Source organism: Nansenia antarctica (assembly GCF_963989245.1).
Source record: "Nansenia antarctica genome assembly, chromosome: 18".
Lineage (NCBI taxonomy): Eukaryota > Metazoa > Chordata > Actinopteri > Argentiniformes > Microstomatidae > Nansenia > Nansenia antarctica.
The window spans coordinates 6,678,839-6,703,623 of NC_137691.1; the positions used below are offsets into that span (position 1 = coordinate 6,678,839).

Consider the following 24,785-nt stretch of genomic DNA (forward strand, 5'->3'; position numbering starts at 1 on the left):
AATATTATCTTCCCTGTACCACAAAAGCAGTAATAAAGGTCCCTACCTAATTTGTCACCTGATGGAGCAGATACACAATAAATTCTTTATGCGATTTTTGTTGTTGTTATAATGGCAAAATATATACAAGAAAAGTCAATATGGTTTAAATGATTCTGTCATTTCATACAGGGCACCCTCAAAAACGAGATGATGATGATGATGATGAAGAAGAAGAACATTAATATTTTTTATGATGGTGTCAGCTTATTATGACAATGGTATCTGAGACATTCTAATTTTGAGACATTCTAATTTTCTAATTTCTAATTGTATTACATCACTCACTGTGATGTAATAATGCACAATTCTAGAACATGGTTACCACATGTAAGGGGAATGAAGGTTCACATTCATTGCTCAGAAGAATAGTTGCAGGGTGCCACCTCTTGCCCAAAAAGTGGATATTAAAGATATTCAACACAAGAATGAATGAACTGGAAGAGGGGTCCACCTCTACATTTCAGAGATGCAACATGGAGAGAAAAATGAGTTCCATGGCCTGTACAATATTTAATGAGCTACGACTGGAAGGAACATTCTGTGACGTGGTGATTAAAGTCAATGGCATCGAATTCAACGCACACAAGAATATCCTTTGCGGCTGCAGTCCATATTTCCGGTGAGTGTCTTAACTTGGGGGGGTAGCCATGATGGATGGCAGGGATTCACTTGGCATGGATCCAAAGGATAATAAGAAGAAAATAGCCAGATCCTACAAGAGCTTACACATTGTTCTTTGTGGCAGCAATGATACATTCTATAAAAGATACAACTATTGATTCATAATATTTGTGTACCCCTCTTTATATTGTCATATAATTGCAGAGGGTGTTTATTATATTGCTGTACTATATTGAAAAGAGTGTTGAGAAACTTTGGTACAGTATATGGATGAGTCCTGACCATCATATCCCTCCTCTCTAAACCCTGACCCACAGAGCTCTCTTCACAAGTGGCTGGAGCAACTTAGAAAAGCGGGTGTACGACATTCCTGGTGTGTCACCGGACATGATGCGTCTCATTATTGAGTATGCCTACACACGCTCTGTGCCTGTCACTGACGAGAATGCGCAGCAGCTTCTGGTGGCTGCAGACCAGTTCTCTGTCATGGGCGTTGTGCGAGCCTGCAGTGACTACCTAGAGGCCCAGCTGTGCCCGGAGAACTGCATTGGGATCTGTACGTTTGCAGACTTCTACTCCTGCCCGGAGCTCAGGCGCAGGTCCTCTCTCTTCATCCTGCATCACTTTAAGGAGATGGTGCGTAGCTCCGAGGAGTTCCTAGAACTCTCGCCGTGGCAGTTTCGTGACATCATTGAGAAGGACGACCTGAACGTGAACCAGGAAGACGTAGTGTTTGAGGCCATCCTGCGCTGGATTGGCCATTCTCCTCAAGACCGCAATGCCCAGATCTCGGTGCTGTTGCCTAAGGTGACTGAGAGTTGGACAACACACGTAACACGTAAATGTTTGATGCATTTCATAAAGGTGTATCGCGGCTGCCGACTGCATTCTGTGTCCATATCTGTCTGTGTCTGTTTGCTTAGGTACGCATGGCCTTGATGACACCGGTCGACTTCATGGACAATGTGGAGAATAATCCACTGGTGATAGCCAATGATGACTGCAGGCCCATCATCATCAACGCACTGAAGACCATGTATGACCTGAGACGTGGGCGATCCAGCTCTGACTTCGGCAACCCTCTGACCCGCCCTCGCCTGCCCTATGCCATCTTACTGGCCATCGGTGGTTGGAGTGGTGGCAGCCCCACCAATGGCATTGAGGCGTATGATGCACGGGCTGACCGATGGGTCAATGTGACTCGAGAGGAGGAGAGCGCACGGGCCTACCACGGTGCTGCCTACCTCAATGGCTTTGTGTACTGCGTGGGAGGCTTTGACAGCGTTGACTACTTCAACAGTGTGCGCAAGTTCAACCCAGTCACACACACTTGGCACCAAGTGGCACCCATGCACTCACGGCGCTGCTACGTCAGTGTGGCTGTGCTGGGTGGCTGCATCTACGCCATGGGCGGCTTTGATGGCTATGTGCGAGTCAACACTGCTGAGCGCTATGAGCCTGAGACCAACCAGTGGACACTCATCTCACCCATGCATGAGCAGAGAAGTGATGCCAGTGCCACCACACTTTTTGGAAAGGTAAGTGGAACAGAGGAATAGGTAAGACTAACTGTACCTGGAACACAACTTGATAACTATTGTACAATGAATCTATTAAAAAGCCAGGATGGATGAATTTATGAGTTGCCTTAATTCTAGGTATACATATGTGGTGGTTTCGATGGGAATGAGTGCCTGTTCACAGCAGAGTGCTTCAACCCTGAGACCAACCAATGGACTCTGATCGCCCCCATGACAAGTCGACGCAGTGGGGTGGGGGTCATCGCCTATGGGGAGCAGGTCTATGCGGTGAGACCTACATAAAAATACACAATAAATCTATGCTCAAGTTCTGATATACTGTTATTGACCCACATTTCTCCTATCCTCTCTTAGGTGGGCGGCTTTGATGGAGCCAACCGTCTGCGAAACGCAGAGTGCTACAATCCCCAGACCAACACCTGGCGCGCAGTTCCCACCCCCATGTTCAACCCACGGAGCAACTTTGGCATCGAGGTGGTGGATGATCTTCTGTTTGTGGTGGGCGGCTTCAATGGCTTCACCACCACCTTAAATGCGGAGTGCTACGATGAGAAGACAGATGAGTGGCATGACGCCCATGACATGGGCATCTTCCGCAGTGCCGTTAGCTGCTGTGTGGTGCACGGACTGCCCAATGTGCTCGAGTATGCTGCCCCGCGAGATACCCTGCAGAACCCCCGGGAGGAGCTCAAATTGTCCACCTCCAATAGCAGCATCCTTACTGTCTGACACCATATCTACCCACCATTACCCCCCATCCCTACATGACCCAGTCCTGCCCACTGCAGTCCACCTGGGCAGAGACAGAAACTATCCAAATAAATCCTTCAAGTGCCCATGGAAATCACATAACATTTCTGTCTTTCTTATTGCTTCTATCAGGCCGGGTGGTACAATTATTTTTCTACAATGAACGTATAAGGGAGACTTTAATTGAATGCTAGTTTGCAATCATGTCTTAACTTTGCTGGGCGCTAAGCCCATGCCCATTAATGTCCATCACTACGTGTATCTCTGACGTCTACATGTAAATACCTTCCAAACCAAAGACAAATGATATAAGCACGCAAACACACACACGTACGCACGCACACACACACACACACACACACACACACACACACACACACACACACACACACACACACACACACTCTTTGCACAGTAGCCTATGGTCTAAAGTGTTTTCTGACTGTAATGAAAGGACTAACCTGAAGCTTTAAATGTGGAGTAGTGCAGTGGAGTAGTGCAGTAGAGCAGTGATCAGGCTGTAGGTCACAGCATTTCCATGCCTCCAACTGGAGAGAAGTTGAATTAACATTTCTTATTATAGACAATCATAAATGCCTTCTCACTTCACCCTAAAGAGGTCTTGTTCCCCACATCTAATAATAATAATAATAATAATAATACATTTTATTTGTATGGCGCCTTTCAAAACACCCAAGGACACCTCACAGGATTAAAAGTCACAGTAAAATACAGTCGGGTTAAAAACAGTGGAGGTGACAAGGTGTCAAACACAGTTAAAACTAAACAGAAAGAAAAGAAACAACAGAAAACAAAACAAAAGAACAACAGGAGGTAAGTAAGTAAGTAAGTCAGCTTTAAAGCTTTAGAAATGCAGCTCAAAGTGCTTTCACTTTTTCATTCATTCATTCACTTTTTCATTCATTCATTCATTCATTAATTCATTAATTCATTCATTTACAACAGGAAGTACAGGAAGTTGTGAGGTACAAGGACACAGGATACAGATTAAAGTGAGTATGCCGGTTTGAACAGGTGGGTTTTGAGTTTACTTTTGAATGAGGTTATAGAGTCAGACTGACGGATGTGAAGTGGCAGGGAGTTCCAGAGCTTGGGAGCCGAGCAGCTGAAGGCTCGAGCACCCATGGTGCTAAGGTGTGAACCGGGGACAGTGAGTAATACAACAGAAGAAGAAGAGCGGAGGGTGCGGGAGATTGTGATAGAGATGAGTGGAGTCTGGAGATGTTGTGAAGATGGATGAAAGCAGTCCGGGTGATGTTTTTGATGTGCGTGGGAGCCGTCCAAAAGGACACACTTTGGACTTGGGAGGAGAAGGGTACAGGGAAGCCGTCAATGATGATGTTTGGAACAGGGGTGATTTGTGATTTGGTGAGGATGGATTTGGTGCCGATGAGCAGGGCCTCGGTTTTGCTTCCATTGAGCTTCAGGAAATTCCTGCTCATCCAGCTCCTGATGTCCTCAAGACAGGTAGTGGGGGAGGTGGGGGGAAGGGGGTTTGGAGGAAATGTAGACCTGTGTATCGTCTGCATAACAGTGAAATTGAACCCCACGGTGATGGAGGATTGTGCCCAGGGGGAGGAGATAGATGATGAATAAGAGCGGACCCAGTACTGACCCCTGGGGGACACCCAGTGAAACAGCCGAACACTCTGACCTGTGATCCCTTAGTTGTACAAACTGTTTTGTGTTAGTGAGGTACGATGAGAACCAGGAGAGTGCAACACCAGTGATCCCAATGCCAGACAGGCGGTCCAGTAGTAGTGGGTGAGAGACGGTGTCAAATGCAGCTCTGAGGTCGAGGAGGATGAGGACGGTGAGAAGTCCAGAGTCAGCTGCATGGAGAAGGCCGTTGGTGATTTTAACCAGGGCTGTCTCTGTACTGTGTTTTGGGCGGAAACCGTATTGAAAGAGTTTGTGGAGGTTGTTTGTGTCCAGGTGTGCCTGAAGCTGTGTGGCAGCCTCCCTCTCAAGAGTTTTGGAGATGAAGGGGGAGTTGGAGATGGGCCTGAAGTGGTTTAGGTCGGCCGGGTCAGTACCAGGTTTTTTGAGGATGGGAGTGATTGCAGCCAGTTTGAGGGCGGGGGGGGGGGGTACAATTCCAGAGGTGAGGGAGGAGTTAATTATGTCAGTAATCATTCATGGGTGATCGAGATGGCAGGCAGGCCATGACAAGGGTGGTAGGAGGAGGATCAAGCTGACAGGTGGTGGTTTTAGCTTTGCGGATGACCTCCGAGATGTCCGATGCTGGGGTGAAGTTGGAGAGGGAGCTGATGAGTGGTTGGCCAGTGGTAACCATCCAGGGTGGATCACTTGGGGAGGTGCGTGATGAGGCCAGCTGTAGGTGAATGGTGTAGATTTTGGACTTCCAAAATAGCAAAAAGGCAGTGCACTGATCAGTAGAGATATCTGGAGGGAGGGTTTGAGGAGGCTGAAGTAGGTGATTGGCTGTGGGAAAGAGAACTCTGTTATCTTTACCAGTGCTGATGAGGTTGGAATAACAGGAGGATATGGCATTAGAAAGCACGTTCTTGTAGTGGTGAAGGTGATCAGAATACATTTGGGTGTGAACTGAGAGTCCGGTGTCTGCAGGGTATATAACTTTTAATACTTTTCAAAAACACCGCGGATACCCTGAAAAACACTCCGCTTGCTGTGCCAATATCCACGATATACCACGTGGCTTCTTCTTCTTCTTTTTATTTGATTGGCGGTTGGCAACCAGCTTAAGGTGCATTACCGCCACCTACTGGACTGTGTGGACTAACACATTTGGCTATGGCATGTAACTCACTTCATATTTAACAAACTAACACGTTTGGCTATTGCATGTAACTCACTTCATAGTTAACAAACTAACACGTTTGGCTATGGCATGTAACTCACTTCATAGTTAACAAACTAACATGTTTGGCTATGGCATGTAACTCACTTCATAGTTAACAAACTAACATGTTTGGCTATGGCATGTAACTCACTTCATCATAGTTAACAAACTAACATGTTTGGCTATGGCATGTAACTCACTTCATCATAGTTATACCACGTGGCTTCTCGTTCCAGAACGCTTAAGAAGGCTGTGCCCTGATTGGCTGTGTCCTGATTGTGCCAAATTGTTAACACCTGTCGTGATCTAACCACGTGACGGCAGCGTGGAGTGGCTTGAAGTGAATAAAAATCAGTCCATTCGTTGTTCATGTTCTGTGTGAATAGTACGACACACACGACACGTTATAATAACTAATAATGCCACCCAGGAGAGCAGCCGCAGTGGCTGCAGAAGAAGTAATGTCGTCCTCGAAACCAGCGTCACTGCAAGAGGGGAAAGGTAAATGATTGGGAAGGCTAAATCGGGGATTTAGATTTTCGTGACGTTAGAATTTTTTTACATAATCTGATACATTAGGTGTTTATTAAAGCCTGTGTGGTGTTATTTTTAAAATGTTGACATTTTTGAGTTAGTAAAATACAAAGGTTCCATCTCACAAAACATAATGGAATGTAAAAACTTTGACGCTCAATATCTCTGAACTGCCCTAAACGGAGATAGAACCTTATCATTCTAAGCTCACCTTTTGGCTGCGATGTAGAAATTGCATCAGTCTGTTGGGCTGTTAAAGGTAAACTTAATGGATTACACGTGTGTTCAAGATGTTGCTGGCGACGTTGGTGGCGATGTTGAAGTGGCACCTGAGCCACGGAAAGTCCCGGCTCACCCCCCTACGATGGTGATGCTCAAAGAGGCCCTGGAACAGTTGGACACCAGAAAGGGGGTGTCCTTACAGGCGATACGCAGTTACATCACGGAGAAATACCCGTCGATGGACCTGGTGAGGTTGAAGTTCATGCTCCGCAGGGCCCTGATTAAAGGCGTGGAGAGTGGCGTGTTGTTGAGGCCAGCCAACTCCACTGCTACTGGGGTGCAGGGACGATTTCGGGTGAGTGCCTTAACCTGCTATCGCTTACCTTCTTAATCTGTTGAAGGCTACTTGGTCCTCCCTAACGTGGCCTTTTTTGCAATATTATTTATTGGAATCATCCTTTCGTTCCCAGCTTGCAGTTCGGGGTAAAGCCAAACAGAAAACCCTGGAGAACACTGATCCTAATGCTGAAGCAGGTAAACGCACGCCCCCCCCCCCCAAAAAAAAAAAACACTTCCCTATTGGTGTCCATTGTTTCTTGTAGTGTAGGCCTGTGTCAATAACTCGTGATGTTAGAATTATAAGGTTCTATCTCCATTTTTGGTCAAAATTGAGTTTTTTACATAATCTGATCCATTAGGTGTTTATTAATACCTGTGTGGTGTTATTTTTTAAATGTTGACATTTTTTAGTTAGTAATTCATAAAATACAAAGGTTCCATCTCACAAAACATAATGGAATGTCAAAACTTTGACGCTCAATATCTCTGAACTACCCTAAACGGAGATAGAACCTTATAATTCTAAGCTCACGAACTCTGTTTTCATAGTTGCAAAGAAGAAGCGTGCACCCAAAAAAACGAAGGCGACTGCTTCAGAGGTAGGAGTAGTTTTACTATATACATCCTTGTTCTGGTAGGGAGTGTGATTAACATTACCTTTTATTAGACACAAAAAAAACTAAAGACATGTTTACATCCTAGTTTTAATTTGCAGCTGAATGATTGTATGGAAAATCAAACACATTTTGTGTCTCAGGGTCCAAAATCTGCAGCGACAGCCTCAAAGGTGGCACCTGCGAAGAAGCCCAAGGCTAAGAAGTCTGCAGAGGATGGAGGAGAGGGGGCATCTAAGGAGCAGCCTAAACTCAAAGCGAAGACTTCCAAAGCTGCCAAGGGTGAGGAGGCAAAGCCGAAGAAGGGTGGCAAAGTCTCCAAGAAACCTGAGGGTGAAGATCAAGGAGATGCTGAAGGAGATGCTGCTGCTGCCCCTCCCAAAACCAAAGCTGCCAAGGGTGAGGGGGCAAAGCAGAAGAAAGGTGCCAAAATCTCCAAGAAACCTGAGGGTGAAGATGAAGGAGATGCTGCTGCTTCCCCTCCCAAAACCAAAGCTGCCAAAGGTGAGGGGGCAACGCAGAAGAAGGGTGGCAAAGTCTCCAAGAAAAAACTTGAGAGTGAAGATGAAGGAGATACCGCTCCCCCTCCCAAAACCACAGGGAAACGAGGCAGGAAGGCGGCAGAGTGACTGCATGCTTATTCCAAATATAGGTTTTAATTATGCACTTTTTATATTGAATAAAGCTTTGGTTTTTTGAAGTTCCTGCTTCTGTTACATTTCATAGACTAGGTGGGTCATGTTAATCACCTCACTTCCCCTGATGAGCCTGACCATGTGTTGCTATGTCATCAACTCTCTGCGCACACACTGATTGCCATTCCTCTGCCTTACTCACCTTTTGTATCCAGTGTACTCTCCCCATTTCAGTGAGTAATTGATGAGAACATAGTAGGTGGCTTCATTCTCAGTCCTTTGTTGTGCATGGGTTACAAGTGCCTTTTTCATTTCTAGTTAGTTTATTGCTTGTTTACCTTGGAGGGCTTTTTTCTTCCATACTAGTTATGAGGGCTTACTATTAAAATACTAACCTTTTATTTGCCATTTCAGTAACTGTCCAATTTCATATGTTTCTTGCTTTATTTTATTTGTTTTCTTGCACTTTGGTTTAGTCCCTTTTTTCTTGAGATACTTTCAGCTGTAACAATTTTCCAAATTGTGGGGTAGTTTTTCCCCCAAGACTTTGACCATGTGTTGCTTCCCCAAGACTTTGACCATGTGTTGCTATGTCCTCTCCCCATTTCAGTGAGTAATTGATGAGAACATAGGGGGTGGCTTCATTCTCAGTCCTTTGTTGTGCATGGGTTACAAGTGCCTTTTTCATTGTTAGTTTATTGCTTGTTTGTTGGCTTTTTTCTTCCATACTAGGTATGGGGGCTTACTATTAAAATATTAACCTTTTATTTGCCATTTTGTATGTTTCTTGCTTTATGAGCAGCACTTTGGTTTAGTCCCTTCTTGAGATACTTTCAGCTGTAACAGTTTCCAAATTATGTGGGGTAGTTTTTCCCCCAAGACTTTCCCCCCATTTTCCAAGGCATTTGAGGGATTCTAGGAGTGACACCAAACTGCCAACATGAACACAGTGAGATTAGAGTGTTTGATACCAGAAATATACAAGTGGAATAACATTGTCATTTTATTTAATCAACAAAGAATCTTTCAAAGAGTAGTGCAATGCAGATAGAACTCAAAACATAACATGCATATCACGGGTGTAAAAAAAGTAGAGAATAGTTATGTTTACACTTAATCTAGCAGAAATCCTAACTAAAGAGTTGAGTATACGAAGATCTCCATCTCAACATACATGTCTCAGCTGGAGCAGATTCCAATGTACAATATCGTAGCGTATATCTGCAAAAGCTGTAACACTTAAGTGCATATGTATTGTTTTGTGCATTTAAAGCAACACCGGGCCCTCATATAAGATAAACACTTGTACCCCCCGGTAATAGTCCCCCATGTGTATACCGCTTCCTTTGAGGGACACTGAAAGCCAAGAACATCAATAATGAATCGAAGCAACATCTCACCTAAAAATACAGCATTTTAGGAGCACGATCAATTGCACCATAGAGGACTGAAGTTGAGGCTGGGTTTAAAAGCCAGTAAATAATACATGACGCGTAGGATTTGGTTTTCAAGTTAACATTTCAGAAAAGTAATCTTCTGTCCGCAAAAGAGGCCTCATATTGTGCAAATAACATTTCAAATAGACAGGAAGGCTCTTCATCTAAGACTAGTTTGGAATATTGCCGTTCATGAATGCGTTGTGTCAGCAGGGAGTTAATCTTAAATTTCAAGATCAATCCTGCTGAACGTATAGTGATTATTCTCAAAGAAGCTGTTGTGGAACGGTGATGTCATCGTTGCATTGAGGGGCTCAGGGAGTGGTTGGCTGGAGGGTTCCTGGGACAGTGGCTAGAAGGCAAAGCGCTGACTCTGCCGGTAGCCCAGCTTGTCCAGGTTGGGATTACAGGCGAACTGGATCATGGGAGGTGGACCACACATGAGGACCAGGCTGTCGTCACTGGGGGTCGGCAGGTGCTCCTGGATCATGTCAGCGCTGATGAAGCCCTGACTGTACTCCCAACCTGGAAGAGGGGCGGAGGGCATTTAGAGGAGTGTCTCTAGAGGTCAATCTAGATTCTAAAGGTTGCCATAGAATCATGTTTTGTGGTTAAACAGGTAAATTAATAAAAGGCACACTCCACCCAAATACTACCTGGCACATACCATATTTTTGCACATTGCACATACCTCCTTTGATATAGCCACTATGCATCTGTACACACCATACTGTACATAGCTCATAACTGTATAGACCTATAAGTATTGTACTTGCCATACTGTACCTATCACCATCACTGTTATGTTTTTATATCACGTTTTAGATCACTATTTGCACTTCTGGTTAACTGCTAAACTGCATTTCCTTGTCTGGTACTTGTACTATGCAATGACAATAAACTTGAATTTAATCTAATTCCAACAGAAGGCTCAGGGGAGGCAGAAATCGAGGACGGGCTCATTGTAACTAACCCTAATGCATGCAATGACATGAGGAATGGTATCAAACACGATTTGTACCTCCACCAGCCTCTTATGGGGCATCTGCATACCTTCTGGTGCTCTGTCAACTGTAAACCACAGCTTGAAGCGGTCTGGGTGCCTGACCTGGATCTCCTCCAGCTCATCACGCAGAAGGATGTCCTCCTCTGTCTGTAGAGAGAGAGAGAGAGAGAGAGACACACACAGACACAGACACAGACACAGACACAGAGAGAGAGAGAGAGAGAGAGAGAGAGAGAGAGAGAGAGAGAGAGAGAGAGAGAGAGAGAGAGAGAGAGAGAGAGAGAGAGAGACACACACACACACACAGTTTACTTCCAACCTAACCAAACCTATAAACTGAATGCACAGTGAGGCTTAATGTTAAACGGAATTACCAACCATTCATTTTAACGATTCATTCTTTATTTCGTCTGATAACAACCCCATTAGGAACTGAATATATTTTTGGCAGTATACTGGGTGGGCCACGCACCTGATTGGCAAACAGCAGGCTGCAGGTGGTCGTGTCACTGGGGTCCTTCATGATAGCTCGCACCAGTTGTAGCATAGGGGTTATGCCTACAGACATGGAGGGTAGTGCTATAAGACTAGAAAGCAAGCTAAAAAGCACTAACTCAGCATTTACTAGTGGGCTAGTAACTTAGCAACAGGTGAGTGATGAGGTCTGCGTGGACAGGGGTAGTTTCACCTGTTCCTCCAGCTATCAGACCCAGAGAACTGGCCGTTATCATCTCAGCAGGGGACGATTTTGCAGGCTGAACGGCAAACTGCCCTGTGGAGTGACACAAAAAAAATATGTGAAAAGTAAATGGACTGCACTTACTATATGGCACCTTATTCCAAAGCGCTTTACAATGGCCTCTCATTCACCCGTTAACACACCAATGACGGCAAGCTACCATGCAAGGGGCTGGCCCTCTCATTGGGAGCAATTTGGGAGAAAGGCACTGAACCCCAAATTGCTCCCAGTGAGCGGGCCGGCACCTTGCATGGTAGCTTGCCGCCATTGGTGTGTGAATGTGTGTGTGAATGGGTGAATGAGAGGCCATTGTAAAGCGCTTTGGATAAAGGCGCTATATACTGTAAGTGCAGTCCATTTACCATTTACCAACTGACTACTCTTACCATTGCCCATGTACTCCAGAAGGCCGACCGGACCTCTGAAGCTCACGACATCCCCGAGCTCAAGACTCTCCAGGTACTGAGACATCTTGCCTCCATCAGGAAACTTGGGGTGGACGTCCCTAAAATAGATCTGTGCAGGGCATTTCAGTTGCATTTCATTATGTAAATCATCTTCAAACCATTGCTGTACTCTAACTAAATTACTGTGTGTGCATTCTTCCATATACAGGTTCAGCAGTACATGAGGTGATTTGAGTGTTTTGACAAGGCTACCTTCACAACCAGGTCCACATATCCTCGGTCATCGTCACTGGACACAGGGGTGTATGGCCGGACAACCAGTTTAGCATCGATATAGGTAGAGAGGTAAACATGCTTCCCTGCAGGAAATAAATGAAATACTTACTTAGTGGTGCAAAAGAACCACTTAAAAAGGCAGGGTGACATTTACAGTGCCGTTGGAAAGTATTCAGACCCTTGTGTGGAATTTCGAAAAACGTCTTTTCACCTTGTCATTCTGGTGTATTGTGATTCAATTGATTGCATTTTATTTATTTTTTTACATTTTAAATTGAGTCTATAACAACTCGTGACGTTAGAATTATAAGGATCTATCTCCATTTCTGTGAAAATTGAGTTTATTAATACCTGTGTGGTGTTATTTTTAAAATGTTGACATTTTTGAGTTAGTAATTAATAAAATACAAAGGTTCCATCTCACAAAACATAATGGAATGTAAAAACTTTGACGGTCAATATCTCTGAACTGCCCTAAACGGAGATAGAACCTTATCATTCTAAGCTCACGAACTGAATGTGGAAAAAGTGAAGGGGTCTGAATACTTTCCGAAGGCACTGTATTTACAAAAGGCAGGGTGTGGCTTGAGCCACTGAATGTTCTGCCAAGTGACTCATACATCCTGAAACCAGGGTTTTTTCTACTTTCCATGGGAAAATGTACTCTGTACAGTAAAACAAATGCAAAGCTACTTAATACATCACACAGACATTTTCTGATTAAACAAATCGGCTATCCTGTCCAAAACCAACAGACATGGAGGGGATTGTGAGGACTTACCTACAGGCAGGCCAAGGACATGCTCCGGTGTGGGCAGGGCAAATCGGAACCTGCGAGTATCATGGCTAATCACCTACACCGTATGAAAGGCAAAGGGCAGGAATGCAAATATTGAGCTACACATGATTTGGTTTTTCCACACAAAAATGCAAGCATAGCTATATCTAGTAGCACTAGCAACAACTAGAAAAACACACATTTTCCTTTCTGTGAATCACAGGAGGCCTACCTCTTTATCGATTAATCGTAGCTGGTGTTTGAGTTGGGGGTCCTGGGGATCCAGGAGGGTCAGGGGAAGCTTCCTCCTCTTGACCAGGTAAAAGGCGAGAGCGACGACCGTGGAGAGCAACACTACTCCAGCAGTCACAACCAGCGTTGTTGTCTAGTGGACATACACAAGAGGAACACGTCAGATTTTAACTATCAAATCCAGAGCTTTCCCATTGAATAGGCCTATAATATAGGCTAATAAATGATGTTGTGTACTCATAATAAATCCTGTATTACAGAGGAATAGGAATGGCATGGGGACCAGATGTAAGAAAACATGATTAAATACAGTATATATGATATACTTATTAGCTACTTATATTATATACAGTATATACTTTATTCTAATTAAATATGGGCATATTTGACCTGCAATAAGAGCATGTACTTGATAGCAGGGCATAATCCGGAATATTGGGCGTTTGGGGTGATATGGACTTCTGTTCAACGTGATATGGACTTCTGTTCAACGGAATCCCTAATACAAAATGTTATATACAGTCTGTTTTAACAGCTGGTTAACTTGGCTGAATAAAGCATAATTGCTCCACCAGGGCCCAGTCTAGTTGCAACTGCAACCCGAGGCTTCCCCTTCGGATTGCATGAAAATACATAGTAGATGCTTCAATACATCCTACTTATTTGTTGTGTTGTTCCTTCTTGCGGAAAGTTGAAATAAAGTCAAAAATACTGACTAGAAGAGATGTTTGATCAGATCTGTCCTGTGGCGGTGGTGTATGGGGAGTGCCGGCTATAAGGCAAGCGCACCGCTTTCCACTCGAGTCGCATATCGAGGGGACACCGTGCGCTTGGCATTATCCGGGACCAGACATACACCACCGCCACTGGAAAAACGCACCAGATATATTTTCTGGAGAATATGTTTGACCTCATTTGAAGCACATTTGAACGAGCTGACAGTAGGTGCCATGTGGCTCATCTCGATTTACATCTCAATTTCTATTTCTAAGGGCGGTGGTTAAAGAAAATGCGATAACTCGCTCACCAGTACCAGGTATTTAGTAAACAAATATATTAATAAAAGACAGGTGGTTAAACTCTCTGGGTTGAATATGTATGTAACCATAATGTAACCATATTTGCAAATAATAGCTATTGACCTGGCAGGAAAGGTGAGTTAACACTATTCATCACTCGTATGTCTGTTAAGCTAGCTACATTCACCAATTATATTTGGTTATGTATTATTATTTAATTATGTAGGCAGAGAAAGCGGTTCTTACCGAGGCTTGCTTCATAACGAGTCTGTCTGTCTGTTCGGAACAAGGTTAGTTAGGTCATGACAGGACACACACCCCAGAGATGCGAGGACGGGAGGGCATATTTATAGGTTGCACAGAAATATAACCAACTTCCGTTTGAGGGAAATGGAGCTGTTCACAATATGGCCATGCTGGAAAGGTCAAAGAATAGCCACATTTGATCTTAATTTAATGTAATTAAACGTGTAACGTTTAGAAGGTAGAAGGTTAGGGACAAAGTTACGGCTAGGTTTAGTGTTAGTGTGTGTGTGTGTGTGTGTGGTGGGGGGGTTTAGGGGTGGGGGCGGGGGGCTTCCGGTTTTGCAGCATGACCCTTCTGTAACTACCAGTTGATATTATGGAGTTACAGCAGTGGGAGTAAAATATTCTGCCATAAAAGGTAACAAGTGGAAGTGTTGAACTGCGAGTATGAAAAAAAATATTTTCTGTTGGAAAAACACATCAACTCCACATTTACCTCAAAAGACTTTTACTGTTCATCTTAAAAAATACATTTGGAATAAAACATAATCAATATGCTTTTTTATTATTATTATTAATAATCTGGACATAGTTAGTGCTTATTTCCTTAAACCAACAATAAGTGCTAATCACAAAAACTCATTTATTAGATAATGCCATCTCCAAGTAAGTCCTTGAGGTAAATACGCCTACGGATTGTTCAGGCGTTATGCCAAATATGAGCTTAAAAACTCAAAAGGCGTTCTTAACTGTGATCACAGATTTGAATACAGTGAAGACAAGATGGCATTGGCAAACTCGTTCTAGTCTGGCACTGTAATGTAAAAGGCCCATCTGAGAGTATTGGAATTTATAAACCCTTTATCCTCCTCTGCAGTCCGTCACTCAGACGATGAATTAACAGGCAATGATCTTCTTCACATAATTGCAGACATTGCTGTGGAGCTGATGAGAGGTGGCGCTGAAGATCTCAGTGGCCAAAGCCCTGGTCTCCTCTGAGCCATTCCACAGAGCACGATACACAGGCAGTGTGTACTTCTGCTTTCCCTGGGGGACACACAGAAAGACACAAATTAGTTGGATAACTTTACAACCAATAACACTATAAAGTATTTATATAATAATATATATAGTAAGACAATTATTTACACGGTTAGCAATAATGACGTTTTGTTAGCTTTCTGTACCTGGCAGCTGAGGAAGTCGCGCACGTGTTGATACCCTGGCTGATATTGGTTTTTCGCAACAATTTGGGCCCAGCGCAGCCGCAGCTCTGCATTGTTTGATTTCACAATGTCAGGGTACTGCTCCTCCAGTCTCTCCATATTACCTGGTCAGGGCCAGAGGAATCAATGTGCATCATTTGTGTGAACAGTCAGCTGTCCACATCACTCATCATTAGACCACCTGTGTTCTCAGTGCACTGAAGCCATCTACTATTTTCACCCAAGGTTGTCCAATCGGTCTCGAGACCCACAGAACATGTGCGTTTTAGTTCCAACCCAGTATTAACACTCCCCCATTCAATTTATCAACTAACCATCAAGTCCCATGGATCCTCAGGACTAGGATAAATAAAATTAAAAAAGAGATCTATACTAGACGACGCAACTGTTGGGGGTACTATATCCTACCTGTAGGCAGTGGGGGTTTCGCCAAGATCTTCTCTAGAAAGTAGACAGTCTGGTAGTTCTTCCAAGACTTGATGTTGGTCTTGCTGATGCACGCTATATCCAGGTTCTCTGCACCCCACAGCTCTGCCAGGTGTTCGGCAGGCTTCATTAAGCTTTGTCCAGCAGACAGGTCGGGGAGGTAAGGCGGCCAACCAGCTACATTGAGCCAGCTATCAAACTCTAGACCTAAGGAAGAGACAACAGACAGGGTGAGCTCTGTTTACATTTTGGGTATTTTAGCACAGACACCTTTATCCAAAGCGACTTACAACAAATACATTTGACTAAGTAAGTGAATCATCTATCCACCAGTCATAGCAGGAAAAAGTCATCTATGCTCAGGCCTGGGACCATTGGCAGTCATCATTCATTCTTTTTATTTTTTATGACACTGGGGAAACAATACAGGGGGGTAGTAGATGTCTCAGGAGAAACAGTACAGGTGGGTAGATGTCTCAGGAGGGACAGTACAGGGGGGTAGTAGATGTCTCAGGAGAAACAGTACAGGGGGGTAGTAGATGTCTCAGGAGAAACAGTACAGGGCGGTAGTAGATGTGTCAGGAGGGACAGTAAAGGTGTAGCCTGAAGAGATGGAGGTCTTCAGTCTACGGCGGAGGATGGGGAGTGATTCTGCAGTTCTGACCGCAGTGGGAAGTTCGGTTTGCGGTCACAAGCTCACAGCCACTTTCACACATACAAGGCGTTTACATTGCTTCATACCCTCAATCTTGTGGACTCCCTTCTTCTTAAGGTCAGGGAAATACTCCAGGAAGAACTCCAGTGCATCCTCTGCCATAACACTGCAGAACTTGAATTTGTCAACATAGGCCTGTGAAATAAATAAAAACACTAATAAATAAACACGGCATATGTTTACATTGCCTCCCCTGTGTTCTCAGCAATGGAGCCTGAAGACACAGTAGAAAGGCCTGGTGGGGCTTCAAGCGCATCATAAAAACACATCAGGACACTTTGAGGAAGGAAATCTAAGCTTGCTTATTAGGATATCTAATGAGGCTCTGTTGCACAAACTAATGATATCTTGGGATCATAGTAATGGTGGACTAACAAGATGGGGGAAAAAAGAAATCAGCTTCCAGTATCAAACAGCAATGCCAACCTTGAGGAAGCCGTCAAAACGACTCTGGTCTCCCGCCAGGTGGGCCAGGTAGGAGACGAAACAGAAGCCCTTCTCATAGGGCGTCTCACAGTACGTGTCATCGGGGTCGACACCTGAGGAGAGAAAAACAGCTCATTCAGAACCAGTAGATTAGACTAGATTAGACTCGATTAAACTTTATTGTCTTTGCAGAGTACAAGTATCAGACAGCGAAATGCAGTTTAGTATCTAACCAGAAGTGCAAATAGTGACATAAAAATAGGCATCAAGTGTAATCAAGTGTGTAATCAAGTGTATCGGATCTATGATAGGAATGGTTAAGGAGAATGGTTCACCATATAGTATGCTTCTCAATTGGTATGATATTATGCTTTCAGATTCCATTTATTGAATGTCACCGTTGTTGCAACATAATGCTTGCTTAGTTTCCCACTAGAAACAAATGAATTGATTGCAGGTGTTCAGAAACGAGCTAATGATGTTTTGAAGTCATTTGTGCTGAATGTATGCGCTATGTTTAACCTGGTTTGATCTCCACACGCAGTTTGTTGAGCGGGTGGTCCTCTCCAGTGTTGTCCATGTGCTGTCTGAGTAAGGCCCTCCCCGTGGCTGCCTCCAGACTGGTGTAGGCCTCGCCTGCAGATAGTGACAGTTGACCAGAATTAAACAATGTTGATTTTTTTCTTTTTTTACTGATTTATTCGCCATGCAATCAACTTGTCAGTCAATTGTTGGAATTTGGTATTTTTGCTCCTCTAGGCACAGTCTCAGCCATATTCTGCACCCCTGGTGCAATTAGGGGTTAAGTGCCTTGCTCAAGGGCACATGCAAGCTCCCTCCTGAGGCAAGGATCGAACCAGCGACCTTCCGATTGCTATCTGGCCTCTCTAACCTCTAGGCTACCGCCGACCCCATTTTACTATAAAATGTCAAATAATTTCCAGAGATGTAGAAAAGTATCTTTACCATAAAGCTCCCTGCATATCCTGCGCTGGGCGTACATGGTGAAGCCCTCGTTGAGCCAGAAGTCACCCCAGTTGGCGTTGGTCACCAGGTTACCAAACCAGCTGTGGCAGATCTCGTGCACGATGACATCAGCGAGTGACCGGTCTCCCGCCAGCAGGCAGGGCGTCACGAAGGTGAGGCAGGGGTTCTCCATGCCTCCGAACGGGAACGACGGGGGCATGAACAGGACATCATACCTGGGGGCAGAGAAAGTAATAAAAACATTATTATTATTATTTTTTTTAATGGTCAAAATACCCCTGAAGGCCATTAGGGTTACATTTATGTTTCACATATTATTATTTAATTTTATGTTTTGTGGGGCAGTCCCACTCATATTTTTTATTTTTTTTAATTGACAGATACAGTAGAGATTTAGACAGGAAGGATGGGTGAGAGAGAGAGGAGGGATGACATGACATCACTGTACTAACACAATCTTTCAGCATCATTTTTTGCAAACATTTTTACACATGAACAAAATGTCCCTTCTAACATAGGCAGAACTGGACTCCTTTCACCCTTTACCCATCAGACAAAGAGGTAACATTTTGGATTTGATATGGAGATCACGTGATCACGTGCTCTTTGAGCAAATCATATTAATGCCTTGTTAGGGAATTAGATTAGATTAGACTCTCACCTTCCCCAAACGTAGGGTCCGAATAGTTTCTCCCCCACAACCAGGAACTCCTCGATGACCCCGTCAAACTCCTGCTTGGCAGACTGTAGTAGGCATGGCTCTGTCCACACTCTGGTCCTACAAGATAGGGAACCATAAAGACGACCAAGTTAAAGATTACAGATTAAAGTTCACATCAGTTAACTACGTACATGAACTGTGAGTGAAATGCTCTTTGTTTCTCAAGAGACTTTCAAATCCACATTGAAAATGAGGTTTAATGATTAGATGAAATACATTGGTTCAAGTTTCAAGTTTTATTGTTACATCACATTACACAAATGTAAGAGAGTAAAATTCTTAGGCTTCGGTTCCTGACATTGCAGCAAGACAAGACAATAAGGCACTAGGCATAATTCAAGATGAAAAAATTACAACAGTACAGGACATAATGACACCATTGATTGTGTTACATCCTTTAACTGTGACTGTTTATTACTTATTGAGTTCATTAATTACACTGGGTCCCTTAACTGGGTCCTCTTTTCCCATAACTTACATTAAGCCTAGTGCCCCTATGTCATCTGTAAGTTGTGCAAATACATAGTCTGGTAGCACTTCCATTTACTTCCATAGGAGTACATCTTTAATATACCTAATAAATGAGACATCTTCCCTGCAGTTTTAAATCTTTCAGAACTGTCAAAAGTTGACCTTAGTTTGAAAAGCGCTGACAAAACAGAGGAGGTATTTTAAGAAAAGGAGAAGAGAGCTTTCCAAATGTGACCAGATGTGTCACAAGATGTGGGTGGAGTCAGGGAATGAGGATGGTTTTCATCAATAAGTTAGAGATATTCTCACACGCTGTTTCTCTGACATTATTACTACAGATTCAGCAGTCTACTCCTAACTCACAGGGGAGCAGCGTGCACCACCGTCTCTCTACACACGTACATACAGCAGAGTCAGTCAGTGTGTTTGTCTCTACACGTCCTGACTAGGAGATACAGGCACCATGTGGATCACTGTGTGTCTGATCAGCTCAGTGCTCACCCTAAGTGACAAATAAGACAGGTGTCATTCAATACTTTTGACAAATTAGAAATGTGGGCTGTACGGTTTAATATAATAAAAAAAAGTGGCCAAATGAACACCTTACAGCACTGACAGGACAACAGCCAAACTGCCCAACAACTGATTAGAGATTAAATAAGCATCAATATCACCTGCAAATAGAATAGTCCTAAATGACAACGGTGTATCTGTACCAGAGATGTACTAACTAGACTATACTAGAGAATGTTGCCCATTGTACTTTCATGAAATGAGGATAACATTTCATAAAGCACTAAAACACAATAAAACTAAATGTCAATGAGACCGAAATGAATCATACCGTCTGTCTATTCACTAACCAAGAGGAGAGTCACTCACCTTGGTCCCACCTCAGCAGACACCAGGTCGCCCACAGCCAAGGCCACCAGGTAGGAGGGGATGGGCTGCTCCATGGTGAACAGGAAGGTGTTGTCGGCCTTCCTGTGTTCAAACTTGCTGGCACTCATCACTGCGGTGAAGCCGGCAGGGACCTGTGGGCGGGGGAGGGAGACAGGGCAGTCTTGGGACGAGATCACAGATGACAGTAGCCTATTGTCAGTTAGTAGCACAGCCAATAGAAAGAAGGGGGGTATTCAGGGCATAGTTAACATTCCGATTCCTTTTCACATCCATACACACTGCGATTTTCACATTTCACGCCATTTTAAAGTGGAGTTGCACTTTATGTATCCGCTTGTTAAGTCTGACGTCAAAAGTGACGTTTAGCCATTTCCGAGTCCAAACCAGAAATTCTCTCCACCAGAGTACCTGTGAACTACAGCGGTAGAATGACAGTTTAATCGTTTTTTAGACTCGGATCTATTCATACAACAAGGGACACAGCACTTTCCCGTTTTCCCCATATTGTCAGGGTATTTGAGCCTCGGAAAAGCGCTATATAAATATAATTTATTATTATTATTATTTCGGCATTTCGAAGACAGCGCCTCAGCCAACGTTGGACCCGGAAACACATCACGACTTAACAAGCGGATTGCTCAGCTTTGTGATGTTCTGTACTAAAAAATGATATCTACTGGACCTATACACAAGGCGTTCCCTAAATGGTGAACTTAGTGTTGAACACAGTGAGGTTGAATGACTGAGTTTCAAGTAGGGTTTCAAGCACATAGAACAAACAGGATGACGACCCAAAAAAAGATAAGAATGAAAAGGAAAAGACACTTCCTTGAAGAATGAAAGAGGGAAAGAGGCTTCCTTATCTTCCAAAATAAAAATAAAAGATGCACAGCAATGTCTCTCTTCACTTTTCCTCCCCTGGACCATGTATCACTCAGTCAGTCTCCTTCAGGGCTCACCTTCATCGAGGCTGAGTAAGTGCTCTTGACTGCCGGAGTGTCGAAACAGGGGAAGAAGGACCGGTTGAGTACAGCCTGGCCCTGCGTGAAGACGTAGGGCTTGGCCTTCCCGGCTGTCTGCTCTGGATCCAGCCAGCAGACCTAGCGAGTAAGGGGGGGCAGAGAGACCAGGGGCTTGAGTGTAGCACGTCACACATCTCACCTTCACAGCAGCCGAGTAGGGGCTCTTAGTCATGGGCGTATGGAAGCCGGGGAAAAGACTCCTGTTCGTCACGGGGAAGCCAGAGGTGTAGAGGAAGGGCTCTTTCTTCTCACCCGTCTGGAAAGGCTCCAGCCATGACATCTGACATGACAGATATGCTATGGTTTAATAAGAGTGATGCAGAATGCATGCATGCATGCCTAATGATTAGAGAACCGTAGTTTGTCAAATGGGTGGCACAGGTGTAAACAATACTATGCTAGAAAGCACAGACAATATACAATCCCAACTAATCGTTTATGCTTTGGTTAGAAGACTGATGAGGAATCACATTGATGTTAAAAACAACTTGCTAGAAAGTAACAGGTGAATGGCATGCATGCATACCCCTGGTCCATCAGACGCAGTGTACTTGATCACGAGTCGAAATTCCTCTTCACTTTTGAGAGGTGAGGAGAATTTCACCACCAGCGTCGTGCCATAAGTGGTGAAGTTTCGCGTGAGAAATTCAACTGGAACCGAATCGGAGTCATCCTCCTTTCTCCCGTAGGACACCTCCTGGATATGGAAGCATAGTTAGTAGACTTAATTCAAATGCCAATGCAATATGAGATTGCAATTGCATGTTCCACTTTTGCATGCATTCTTTCAGACAATGTTCAAATTCAAATGCAATTCTAATGATTTGCATTTTCATTTTCATGTACCTGATGTGCACATTCACTGTCAATACGTGAGCTTAGAATGATAAGGTTCTATCTCCGTTTAGAATGAGAAGGTTCTATCTCCGTTTAGGGCAGTTCAGAGATATTGAGCGTCAAAGTTTTTACATTCCATTATGTTTTGTGAGATGGAACCTTTGTATTTTATTAATTACTAACTCAAAAATGTCAACATTTTAAAAATAACACCACACAGGCATTAATAAACACCTAATGGATCAGATTATGTAAAACAAACTCAATTTTGACAAAAAAGGAGATAGAACCTTATAATTCTAACGTCACGAAATTGTCAATACATACCTGGATAGACAGAGAGGGGTGAATGTCCAACAGAACCTCGCTCTGGGTGTCCTGGACACATTTCAGCTGCAGGGTTTCGGTTCCTCTCAAAGTTCTCTTCTCGAAGTCCACGCTCAGATCTAAGTGGAAATGTTTGATCTTGAACTGGCGAAAGCTCGAGGACGTGGCTACATCCTCAGCTCGATCGGAGTGCAGTTTGAGAGATGTTTCCATTGTTTTGAACTTGAATGAATGAACTAACGTGATTTGCGTGAGTTACCTGCTACCAGCGCCGTGTTTGTGGCTTCCGGTGTGCGAATCTGTGTTTTAGCGCATGCGCAATGCTAGAGAGAGAGAGGTTTGACGCGAATAAAAACATTTGAAACGTTTATTAAAACGTTTTTATTTGTTATACGAATTCTAGTATATATGGTCCTAGTGCTGTGTAAACTGAAAAAGATGTTAAACCTGTAACATTATTTATAACATAACCTGTAAATTATTCATTTGTTTAGGGTCCCAGACGTGAATTTGACAATGTATGACAATTACAGTTTTGTATTTGTGCAATGTTATTATTATGAGAAGGTACATTTTTTATTTTATTTTTTATTTTTTTATAAAAACACAATTTCCCCTCAAATACGTTGACACGGTATTTTTCTCTTTCTCACCCAGAACTTGAATATGTGAACAACTATGTCCTCCGCCAGATGGCGATCATGAGCTAGACAGAAAACGATAAAGAGTAGATTGTTCAGATCAACGTATGAATATCATTTGAAATGAGGTTAGAGGTGAGAGTATGAGGCTAGGGGCAGATCCACTGTTTATCAAACATTCTCGTGCGTGTTTTGTACAGTATGCACTTTGATAGCAGTGATGATTCATTACAGTCTCACTCTTTTCTGCAGACAGGGTCACCAACAAAACAAGAGATCATTTTCACATGCACTCAAATAACTTTGGAAACATTTTTTATATGACATCTGTAGTGCTCAAGGAATGGCATTAATTTGACATACTTTGGTTACAAAGCCTACGTGAGAAGAAAGACATGCAAAATCAAGTCCTTGTTTTGGTTATAAGGTTTGACATGTATTCTAGTCTCAATGGGGCATTTAGAAGTCATAATTGATTTGAAAAACTCCCAAATTTCGTTGTTTGGTACCTGTACTATATCAATGACAATAAAGACCATTCATTCATAATCATCATAATCATGTCTTAAGGTTCATGGGGTCGCTCGATTTTAATCTTGTGTAAATACTCTTAATATACATATAAAATGTATATATTTAACTTAGTGTGAAGATATATCCATTGTTTATATTTCATTGTTAAAAATGTAGGAATGCTACCAATAGATGGATAGGATAGATCCATATTCCTGTATGAATTCCCTTTGAGACCTCTGAAGAGAATAATGATGTTTGAGAACATCATTTCTGAGCAGTTGCTGATCAGTGTCTTTCAGTACCTGTTGCCTGATGGGGGATAAAATGTGTCTGATTTGCACCCAAAATTAGATTGTTTGAGAGTTACGAATCGTGAGATTGATGCTCACGCACGTTTTAGAGCCAGGTGTTGTGTTCCCGGTACTGGAGGCCCGCGGCTAGCAATCGGAAGGTTTCTGGTTCGATCCCCGCCTCAGGAGGGAGCTGCAAGTGAACTTACTGGCATCATTGGACAAAGCATGTGACTTAAGCACCTAATTGCTCCAGGGGTGCTGAGTGACTATGGCTGACCCTGTGTTTGGAGCAAAAAACACATTTCATTGTACTCTGTAACAATGACAAAAAGGTTAATCTAATTTAATCTAATCAAAAATGTCCTGTGCTGTGAGAGGGGTGACTCATGGGCCTTGGCATTCCTCACCCTACCGCTCCCTGTCTATCGAGGGAGCAGGGCCGAGGTTCTCTGAGCTGGCTGCGATGGTGCCACGACTTGGTAAATGACTTATATAGCATAGCGCCTTATAATGGCCTCTCATTCTCCCATTCACACACCAATGGAGGCAAGCTACCATGCAAGGCACCACCGGCCCACTCATTGGGAGCAATTTGGGGTTCAGTGTCTTGTCCAAGTACACCTCGACATGTGGCCAGCCGGAGTTTGAACCGCCGAACCGCAAGATCATTAGATCAGATTAGTGTTCCTGGTACTTTTCGGTGCTGTGAGAGGGGTGACTCATGGCCCGGTGCATTCCTCACCTTGACTGCTCCCTAAACTGTCTGAGGTGGTGCCACGACTTGTGGGAAGTCGATGGGGCGGTTGTGGCTCAGGAGGTTAGGGGGGGGGGCTGTGATAAATCCGTCCCATGTCCATCTCAGGTGGGCAGGACAACCTCTACTCACTGTAGCCCCTGTGCAAGCTGGGGCTGGGGGTTCTGGTCAAAGCCAGGGAAGAAAATGAGCGTGTTTGAGAGCATCATTTTTTTAGC

At 43.7% G+C, this 24,785-nt stretch overlaps 3 protein-coding genes across 4 annotated transcripts; 1 reads left to right on the top strand and 2 right to left on the bottom strand.

Annotated features, from left to right (window-relative positions):
• Positions 1 to 536: 536 nt before the first annotated feature.
• LOC308173524 (kelch-like protein 10) lies at positions 537 to 2,933 on the top strand (the record flags this gene model as incomplete). The annotated part of the gene is made up of 5 exons (XM_080548552.1): positions 537 to 661; positions 981 to 1,470; positions 1,587 to 2,201; positions 2,322 to 2,471; positions 2,559 to 2,933. The coding sequence occupies 5 exons, from the start codon at positions 537 to 539 to the stop codon at positions 2,931 to 2,933; spliced, it is 1,755 nt and encodes a 584-aa protein (XP_080404678.1).
• Positions 2,934 to 9,142: 6,209 nt separating this feature from the next.
• cyb5r1 (cytochrome b5 reductase 1) lies at positions 9,143 to 14,400 on the bottom strand. The gene is made up of 9 exons (XM_080548088.1): positions 14,303 to 14,400; positions 13,018 to 13,170; positions 12,789 to 12,861; positions 11,984 to 12,090; positions 11,711 to 11,840; positions 11,274 to 11,357; positions 11,058 to 11,143; positions 10,633 to 10,732; positions 9,143 to 10,104 (listed from the first exon to the last, which is right to left on the bottom strand). Exons 1-9 carry the CDS (start codon positions 14,315 to 14,317, stop codon positions 9,932 to 9,934), a joined length of 921 nt encoding a protein of 306 aa, XP_080404214.1. The 5' UTR covers positions 14,318 to 14,400; the 3' UTR covers positions 9,143 to 9,931.
• A 435-nt stretch (positions 14,401 to 14,835) lies between these two features.
• On the bottom strand, positions 14,836 to 22,612 carry rnpep (arginyl aminopeptidase (aminopeptidase B)). Of its 2 annotated transcripts, none has more exons than XM_080548075.1 (12): positions 22,364 to 22,612; positions 21,726 to 21,896; positions 21,137 to 21,277; positions 20,157 to 20,308; positions 18,744 to 18,860; positions 18,062 to 18,297; positions 17,618 to 17,731; positions 17,096 to 17,208; positions 16,696 to 16,804; positions 15,937 to 16,161; positions 15,490 to 15,632; positions 14,836 to 15,349 (listed from the first exon to the last, which is right to left on the bottom strand). In XM_080548075.1, exons 1-12 carry the CDS (start codon positions 22,574 to 22,576, stop codon positions 15,200 to 15,202), a joined length of 1,884 nt encoding a protein of 627 aa, XP_080404201.1. In that variant the 5' UTR covers positions 22,577 to 22,612; the 3' UTR covers positions 14,836 to 15,199. The 2 variants fall into 2 exon arrangements, with proteins under 2 accessions (XP_080404201.1, XP_080404202.1); XM_080548076.1 differs by lacking the exon at positions 21,137 to 21,277 and adding an exon at positions 21,339 to 21,479.
• Positions 22,613 to 24,785: the final 2,173 nt, after the last annotated feature.